This window comes from Triturus cristatus, chromosome 3_2 (genome assembly GCF_964204655.1).
Source record: "Triturus cristatus chromosome 3_2, aTriCri1.1, whole genome shotgun sequence".
Lineage (NCBI taxonomy): Eukaryota > Metazoa > Chordata > Amphibia > Caudata > Salamandridae > Triturus > Triturus cristatus.
The window spans coordinates 308,730,552-308,740,336 of NC_140584.1; the positions used below are offsets into that span (position 1 = coordinate 308,730,552).

The 9,785-nt window shown below is 49.4% G+C and overlaps 1 protein-coding gene across 7 annotated transcripts in view; it reads right to left on the minus strand.

Moving 5' to 3' along the window:
- Nucleotides 1-6,614, minus strand: part of LIN28A (lin-28 RNA binding posttranscriptional regulator A) — a 127,913-nt gene extending 121,299 nt beyond the window's left edge. The window contains exons 1-2 of one of the 7 annotated variants that reach the window (XM_085647745.1): nt 6,461-6,614; nt 451-638 (exon numbers count right to left, since the gene is read on the minus strand). In XM_085647745.1, the coding sequence (XP_085503871.1) occupies nt 451-638; nt 6,461-6,470 (198 nt within the window). In that variant the 5' untranslated portion in view covers nt 6,471-6,614. Of the gene's footprint in view, nt 1-450; nt 642-4,745; nt 4,886-5,745; nt 5,916-6,206; nt 6,241-6,460 lie in introns of those variants that run through there. The other 6 variants (XM_085647744.1, XM_085647741.1, XM_085647742.1 and 3 more) reach the window with 6 other exon arrangements.
- Nucleotides 6,615-9,785: the final 3,171 nt, after the last annotated feature.

The window sequence follows — 9,785 nt, forward strand, 5'->3', positions numbered from 1 at the left end:
GTTAGCTAGAACAAACAGCTTAAACTGGAAAGAAGAAGTGTACCATAGGTTGTTAGCCTACCTTTTAACTCTGAATCATACTACAGACAGGACTCCCTTTGACGGGCACTGCAAAGGGGACTCATGCTGCGGATGGGGTGTTGTGTAATAAAGACTTGAATAAATCTCGTTTGCCTCTCCATGATTTAGGTGATCCCACAACAATGAAATGGGAAAAAAACAATACAATTCAAAGTTACCATGGAATAATTTGATGTTAAGACTGAACTAACTGTACAGTTGGTATTAAGATGAACCCCTCTAAAGAAGATTTAGTCAAAGACCACATAGCCTTGTCGAGAAGTCCAGAGAATCTGGCATACCGGATACAAAGCTGCACCATCAACTCATTGAGTATGCACAAACCCCCTGTCTCACAATTCTCTTAGAACCATTGTTTAGTAATCCTACCTGGTGCACGAAGACATCCACTGGGGGGTCAAGACCGGCCCCATCACTGCTGGTCATTGCCAGGAAACCAAATCCCATACGGACATTGAACCACTTGCAGATGCCCGAGCCCCGCGACATGGGCTCCCCATCTTCACCATCGGGCTCTGGTGCGTCTTCTGGCTCATCGAGGGACTTTAAGCAGCCTCCTGCTGAGGAAAGAGGGGGTCAGCAGGGCTGAGGCTACACAACCAACTTCAGGTAATCTCTTTACTGGTGTGGAATGAGACACTGCATAATGGTCAGTTTGAGCGTTCGCCAAAATGTTACATTGGAGATGCGGAGGATGAAGGTGTATTGTGGTGGCTATGTTGAGGATAATGGTCACTTTTGAGTGATGTGTCTGGCGGTTAGTATGGAGAAGTGTAGAGCGATTAACTTTGGGGTGCCACATTTAGTAGTTAAGTTGGAAATGTGTCTTGTGGTTACTTGGAGGGGATGCGTCTAGCGGTTCATATGGACATTGTAGTTAACTTGGCAATGTGGTTTACTAGTTACTGTGGAGATACAGTCTGGTAACATTGCACTGGGACGCTGTGCCTAATAGTTATGTTGAACGGGTGTTGAGTAGTTATTACCAAGATTGTGGTAAGTGTGGATATGTGATCTGATGGTTGCTTTGGGGTTAGGTGGTATTTCTAGCAGTTAATATGGAGATGTGATCAAATTGTGAAGTATCTAGAAGACAAGGTATAGGAGGAGTCCCAAGGAGACATGACCAGGTGCTCAGTTAGAGGTGAAGTGTGCAGTGGTGAAATATGATAAGATGAGGCCACAATTTGGCAATTGGTTGGCTGTGGAATCAGAGGAAGCAAGTTCTACTTCCGGTTTCTCTACATGAAAAAAAAATCACCATGATAAAAATCACTATCCCTTAGTTCCTTCAACTGACTGCAAATAAAACTAAGCACAACTTGCCAATCCTAATATCTTTGAACTAGATCCCCATTGATAAAACATATTGTTCACCTAGGATGGCATGTACGGGGCCACTGGAATTATGCAGCAGGGGAGGGCCAAATTACATGTCCGGCTTTAATAAATTATGCATAAAGAAAAAGCAAATTCTGTGGCGTAATACGTCACATTTTGTGATGGTATTACTTACTTATTTTGCCATTTAGCACTTGCAAGCAATGCCCAGATATTGTTTACATCTCATTAGTACCAGTTTGACACCCAAATACAGCAATAAGCAACAGAAAGGTGACCAGTCACCTTTACAAAGGGCCTTCCACTGTGCTGCAAGATGTGTTGCTGCGTTTTAGTAATTTTTGAACCATTTGAGCGAGAAGCGATTTTTTGTTGTTGAAATCTGCAGATCATGCAGTGGATGATGGTTTATGTGACAAATCTAAAAGCATGCAAAAAACGATGTGGCCGCACAGTTGCATAATTCCAGTGGCCCTGGGCATGTGTAACATACAAGATGGTACTCGATAGAACGCCAAGTTATTTAGCTATACAACTCCATGTCCTAGGAAAAAGCAATTTCCTGAAACAAAGGAGAACAGGTGCTAGAAAGTCCACAACACAAGCAGAAAAAACACGCTCTGCACAAGCCATTTTCTGGGGCAGCACAGAAGATTTGGAACAACATTACCCTGCTCTCAAAGTGCCTTTATTCGTCATGGTCAAGAGAAGAATTAAATAATGTCTACCGCAACGTTGAGACTCGTAACTGCAATCCAGGAACAACCTACATAACTCTACCCTTGCTCACATCCCTTTTTACATATGAGGAATGAATATCCACTTAAGAGCGTGACAGGTGTGCTTATAGTTGGCTCCCAACTGTCTCAACTGGTTTCTCTGTGACAAGTAGTATTGGTACAAGTGATTCAACATGTACCCTACAATGTGCCTGAAATATATATACATCAATATACCAATGTAGAGCTGTAATACTGTGCCTGGAGTGGTAAATGGCTTTTGTAATTGTACAGCATGGCATGGAGAGCACTGTGCTAGACTTTATCCCATACTATCTCAGCGTGGATGGCACTGTGCTAATCCTATGCTTAAAGACTTTGATAGAAAAGCAGACATTTGAGGTGAGCAGATCTAGAGTGCCGCTGGTGTTGAGAGTACTCTATACAGGAGCCGCTTTCCACCTAAACTTGAGAACTACCCAGAGTGTTCTCTCTCTATATATATATATATATATATATATATATATATATATATATATATATATATATACATATATACACACATACACATACACACACACACACACACACACACACACACACACACACACACACATACACTCTAGTAATGGATTCTCTTCATTCGACTTCATGTGGTCCGCAAAATACATCCCTCAGGTAAATAAATGAAAATCTACAGGGGGGGTGAGGAGCTCTAGCCATAGGTTTGATGAAGGGTTCCCATTTATAGGGTGATGCGAGTCCTCGAGTCTACAGGTTAAGAAGACGCGAGCCTCCCACACAGGCTAAGTAGAGACCACCAGCTACATGGCAAAGAGACTTATCTATAGGTTACTGTTTCTGGGGTCACCATTGGGCATGACGTGCAGGTTTTAGGTGTTGAGTTAGTCAAAATCCACACGGTCTGTTAATTAGTGGCCAGTTTGCCAGGTCTGATCTGTGAACACTCAACAGGGGGTAAATGTAGGGGATGCCGTGCTTATCGCATGACTCAAAATAAATCCCCAATCTACAGGTCAAGAATAGAGCCTCGCCCCCACTATCTGAGTGAAACAGATCTGCTATCCATGGGCAAAAGAAAGGTCCCCCCAGCTGTTTGTCAGAGACAGCCCAATCCACAGAGGTAAAGAGAGCCCGACGAGAGAGGTGAATTCTGGTGTGGGAGACATTTGGTCGTATTGTTGAACTGCTGCCTATAAAAACTACGCATCCTGTGGTCGCAGCTTGGCTTCCCTGCATTTCACACTGTGTGACGCGAGGCAAATATTGTGTTCCTTCTCCTGTGCCATGCCCGATATTCCACAAAATAAATAAATTATGTTGAGCGCTATATCTCTCTCAACGCTTGTGTCACAGAGGGTGGGCGTCAGGAGTGGCGTGCGGGGTAAAATCCGAGGCCCCGAGTTGCCTAGCGCGGTGATATTAACAATCGGGGGGCAATAAATAGTAGAGAGGTACAGCAATGTGACAGGTGAGAAGTATAGACTGGGCTATGCGGCTTATTTTACAGCTCTTCCCCTCCACCGGAGGGTGCTGGCATCGCACGGCCTCTGCACCTCGAGCCTGGCACGCCATACAAGCGCGCGACCAATGCTGCCTCGCCTCGTGTCACCTGTGACGCCGTCAGCCAGCATTTCTACTTCTGAGTCCACCATTCAGTGTTCAAAGTGAAACTACGATCTCCAGAAGCTACAACAAGCCATGGTTGGGTTGTCTAGCAGGCCATGACATTAACCTACCAGATGTGTATTGTTTTCAGCTACCTACCCGGGTTCTAGGCCCTCGCCAATCCAAACTCCCGCGGGGTACTTCAAAACTGGAAATGTCACTCCTTCTTGTTAATGCCTACACTACCCCCAATCTCCCAAGGAAATGGCCGTGGGACTCCAGTAATCTACTGCAAACGTCTTTCTTGTTAGGATGACCAGATAATAAGAACCCAAAATCGGTACATTTTGCAAAATCAGAAAAAAGGACTACAAATTTTACATCATCATGGTACTCGGTGGTGGTGCAGAATGACAGCTCTCAACATAGGAGCACAGAAGAGGCACTTACAAAATAAATTAAATGTAATTTTTCAAACAAGCATCTTAACTGTTTAATACATTGCTTACTTATAACAGCTGCTAACTAGCAGAACTTTAGAACACCTGAAAAAAATAAAAGTGCCTCCCTATGTTCAGTCGACCCCCTTTAAAACCGGGACATGAGTCAAATATCCCTGGGCAGCTGGTGAAACCCCGGGACTGTCCCGGCAATCCTGGTCTGCTGGTCACCCCGCCTCATGTTAAAAATGCACTCTCCTATCGAGCGGTCAGAACACCAGTCAAAAAATAGGTGCCCGACAATTCCCGGGCTTAAACTGCGCCAATAGCTCATTCTGATTTGACCCAACGCCAAACTGTCCCATATCCCTTACTTACATCAACTCCCTCTCTTAAAGAGACCCCATCACATTATTTCGCCGTCCTCTCCGACAGGATGAGAAACCCATGCGCCAGAGCGCCGAAGGTCCCAAGCCAGCTGCAACCCCTGCTCCCCTGAGCCCACAAAGGCCCCCTCCACCACAGGGCCGCATACCTTGGGCATTAGTGAGTCCGAGCTCCATGCGTGAGAACCCTCCGGTCTGCGACCACTGTGCCCTACGCTGCTGCAACCACACTGTCCTCAGACAGAACCAGAGCTCCGGTTCAACGGGACACCGGTTCCAGGCCTGGACTTCCTTTTCACTCGTCATTGCCGTCAGGTGTGCCTCCGCGGTAGAAAGACCCGAGCCTATGAGTCCCAGAATGCACTTGTGTGCTGGGCCCACGACTCACTAGCCTACAAACCGGGCCCACCCAGGAGCACAGTGCCCGGCATGGACACTGCCAATTAACCCTGGGATAATCTTAGACAAATGGCGCCCACACACCCCAGAACAACTACTAGCATTCGCTCTAGAGCCATCCATGCATCTTATCATACAGAACTCTACCGACCCCCGAATCTCGCGCGCCCCCTTTGAGCCCAGGTTCCATAGATATGCCGTCTCTGGACTCGCGCCGGCCCACCAGCATCCACGACTGCTTCCTACTTTTCAGTAACCCCCTCGTCCCCCCACGCCTTATCAAGAGTTGGTCCAACATAGGACACTCCAATTCCCTTGGATAGGCACCCCAACCCACTCCAGAAACATTCATGAGCCCCCACATCACGGCTATGATGTCCACATGGCCACACTGACCCCCTTTTCTCTTCAAACTGCTTTTATGCCCCACCCAAGCAAATATGAGAAGACCCTGTGATTAAGACCCCCGTCGACTGTATCACCCCTCCCCCCGGAACACGTAAAGAGACAGCTGGACTTCACCGTGTTCGAGACACTCCATGCCCATCCCAGTACATGTAGAAAATGCTCAGAGAGTGCCCGGGACATGAAGCCCGCACCCTTTCCCAGGATGTATGGGCATACATTTAGGATTAAACTCAATCCTCACTACAATAACCCACATGCCTTCCCATTGGATAAATACAAGCCCCCAACCCCTAAATAGAAAATGTCCCACCCATGTACCCCCCAGAGGTCAGAGCCCCTCACCTGTGCGCTGGTTGGAGACCGAGCCCATCCTGGCCCTCTGCAGCCCGGGCCTTTCCCAGCTCTCGCCCTCCACAGCCTACGGGCTCTCCCAGCGCCCCACCCTCCTCGACTGAAAACCCCAGGCCAGTCCTGATCACATCTCCACCGGCACAATGGAGGGGGAGGGCCCGACTCTGAAAAGATCCCAAATTCTGCAATACAATGGCAGGCCCCGGCCCCTGCTTCCTCCTCCCGCCCCTTCCTGGACCAAGCAGACCCCCCCGCCCCCGCCCCGCCCCCATAAAGCAGTCACTAGCGCCCCTGACATCCCAAAATCCCTCCTCGCCACACCCAGAAGTAGTTGACACCCCAAAAAATCAAGATTGCTAATAGTCCCTTTCAGATAGAGAAGACCCCCAACGAGACAGTACCCCCAACGAGGCAAGACCCCCACCCCCCCCACACACACCCACCCCCATTACCTGGTTGCACCCGAATCATCTCATCTTTACAGGCCCTCCAAGCCTCCTTTCGCAGATGACGTACCCCCAATACATGCGAACACCCATCAGCCAACATCAGTACGCGCAGGGCGCCCACCTTCTGCCGTACTGCGTTGTATAAAAGCTCCCAGAGCTATTGGGAATGCCCCCCCCCCCCCAAAAGCTTCATTTTCATGCTGCCTTATCTCCCAATGGCTGCCCCCCCTTCAGATGCTGGTCCCATGCACATTCACCTTCGGCCATGCTGCCCCCCGTGGGGCTTCTTTGGCCTCTTCAGCTCAGGAGCCCCTGATAGACGCCTTGGCACGCAGACCCCCATGGACAATGGACATTTGGGGCATCCTCGTATCCTGGGTGTCCCACGCCTTGTGCCCTGCCCCTCTTTCCCTGTCGGTCAAAGGCACGTGACGACGGCCCTGGGAATAATCTCACATTCCAGGGGTTTGGGGTATCTCTGGGTGGGGGCCTGGACCCGGCCAATCAGGGCCCAGAGGCTACCTGTCAAGGCAGAAATGGATTACCCCTCCCTTCCTTGCTAGCCCCCTCCCCCATGGCTCCTTCTTCCCCTGGCCAATTTGGCTGCAAACTGACCAGCCTGACATGACCTGCCCCTCCCCCTCCGAGGCTGTGGACATGAAAGGGCTCGCAGCATTTGGGCTGGGAAAGTGTTTTTTTTTTTTGCAGGCAGGACTGCCCAGGGTGGGGGGTCTTATCTGGAGGGAGAGGAGGGGACAGATAACAGTGCTGTGTGCTCACTTGTCACCGCCGGGCTCAGTGGGAGACGCAGCCGGGCCTTAATCATCCACACAAGAGGCCATTAATGGCTGCGGATCCAGGTGACGGAACAGCTGCACAAAGGATGCTTTTATGGAGGCATCTTGAGCCACCGCACAAGACAGGCAATGGGCAGAGAGGGGTTATCATCATACAGGCGCAAAGGAAGTGAATGGAAACAGGAGAGAGGAGACGACTTGAAGCGCATTGGAAACAGCCGGAGGCACAAGGGAAGTGTGGGCGAGACCACAGGAGGCACGAGGGAAGTGCGGGCGAGACCACTAGAGAGAGGCACAGGGCAATCGGCAACCATCACACTAGGCATATGGCGGAATCGGGGATATCAGGGGCACAGGGTAAATACAGGAGAGGTCACTGGGGGCACACTTAACAGCAGAGGTCATAGGTCACACGGGGGAATAACAATGGCGCTCACTGAAGGTACAGGGGAAATCAAGGCGAAATCGCTGGATGCACGGGAGAACCAGCAGAGATGGCAGGGGCGCGAGGGAAAACCAAACGAGACAACCGTAGGAGGGGGGAATAATTGAAGGTACAGGGGAAAAGCAGGAGGGAACCCTGAAACACAGGGTTGATCGATAGAGACAGAGGGAGAAAAGGCGTTGAAACCTACGGGGAAACAGTAGAAATCACAGGGGAACACAGGCGCGCTCTCCGGTGGCGCAGGGGACTGTCGATGACGGGACAGGGCAAATAACAGACCCCACCCAGGGCTTAACGGTACCCATAGGTGAGATCATCGGAGGGACAGGCGGTATTCCACAGGGTCTAGGGCAGAGGTCTTCAAACTTTTGGGTGCCAAGACCCCCCTGTCAACATTTTCAGTCGTAAGGACCCCCTCCTGATAAACATTTCTAAACCTGTAGGCAGGGCTTCTGGAATTACGAGGCAGGTGAGGACCAAATTACACGACAGGCTTGACTAAATTGTGTGGGAAGAAAATTTTAATAATGTTACGTGATGCAGTGTTATTTTGGGATAGAATTGCTTCATTATTTTGATTTTTTTTGCACACAGTAACACTGAGGAAAGATTTCACCCCATCAGTACCAGTTTATAACCAAAATACAGCAATTAACATCAGAAAGATGTCTAGTCAACCTTTGTGATGGGCCTTCCACTCCGCAGGAATACGTGCTGCCATATTAGAAGCTCACCTGGCCCTGGCTGGGACTAGCAGGGGTCCCTTAAAACCCTGGTGGTCTTGTGCAGAGTTAAGCAATTTACCCATGCCACTTTCCTCTCACCCCTCCCTTCCATCCCTCTCTCCTCTCCTCTCCAACAGGGGAGCTCGCATCAAGCACCGGAGGATGCAAAGTTGTTCGGAAGTGTTCATTTGATCACTGGATGTTCAGGGAAAGCAGACGAGATCACAGACACTACAGATATAATTGGAGATACAGAGGAGATAGCTAGAGGCACATGGGAGATCAGTGCGTTCAACCATGCGCCCACCTTACCTCACCCGGAACTCGAATCTTGTGCGCTACGGACCAAACTCCTGGTCTATTAACTACCCAGACAAAATGACCAGTAATGCACAAAATAACTTCAAGATAGTATTCTAAAACAACACCCGGAAACACTCATTGTAGATAACCACCACACAGCGACCAACGGCAACACGAAAACTAACTTCATTTTCTACACAAATCGCCCGGCTAAATGGAAAACCACCTTCTCTCTTCACCTTCAAGTCGCCAAGTCAGTAATCATTCCCTATGGTGAAAAAATCTCCACTACCATCTCCCCGACCTTCAAAGGGGAACTCTCCATCTCCATCTACAGAACTGGAACCATTCTCATACAGTAGTGGTCCGTAGAGGGAGTTCGGTGGGCAGTGAGGTGGGGCGGGGGAGGGGCAGAGTGGGGAAATGTAAACACCGGAATATGGATGAACGGAGGTAAGTACACATTTAAATAAATAAAATGAATTTCATTGCGTGCGCTGCATCGCATTTTGCGATGCCGCGCGCGCAAAGGAATTAATTTTATTTATTTAAATGTGTACTTACCTCCGTTCATTCATATTCCGGTGTTTATATTTTCCCACCCTGCCCCTCCCCCGCCCTGCCTCACTGCCCCACCGAACTCCCTCCACGGACCGCTACTGTTCTCATACAGGCCACCGACCCGCACCTCACCACTTTTGACCGCCACTTCCCCACACTTCTTTCCTCGTTAACTCAACTGAGCCGTCAAACCATATCTCCCCAACCCACCATCACCCTTACTAATAACGTGGAACAGATCCCATCTCCCTGCCCTGAAGAACCTCTCTCCAACTCATGGACATCCACCATCACTCACTATAATCACACTACCCCTATCATTACTCTCCGACGCCAAACACCCACAACTATTACATCTACTGAGCACACTAGGAACAACAAACTCACAATTAACAAACACCACAAGACTGATCTAGATCTTGACAGCTCGGACTCTAACCTCTGCCCTCCCGTGACCGAAATCCCCACAGGCACTCTCCGCTCGACCCGTGATAATCTGAACCCTTCCTCACAAACTACCTCTTCCTCCAACACAGACCCTTTTCCCCTGACCCTTACTTCCCCCATGTCCAACGTCATCTCCAATCCAGTGGTCTCTCTCCCCCCTACTACCACTGCACACTCCCCCGCCGATGTACCACATCCACAGACACAACCGGTCTCCACCAATTACTTCACTGACAACCCCTGCGACATCCCCATGGCTAACGTCATCACCAATCCTTTAAACTCGTTCCCCCCTATTATCACT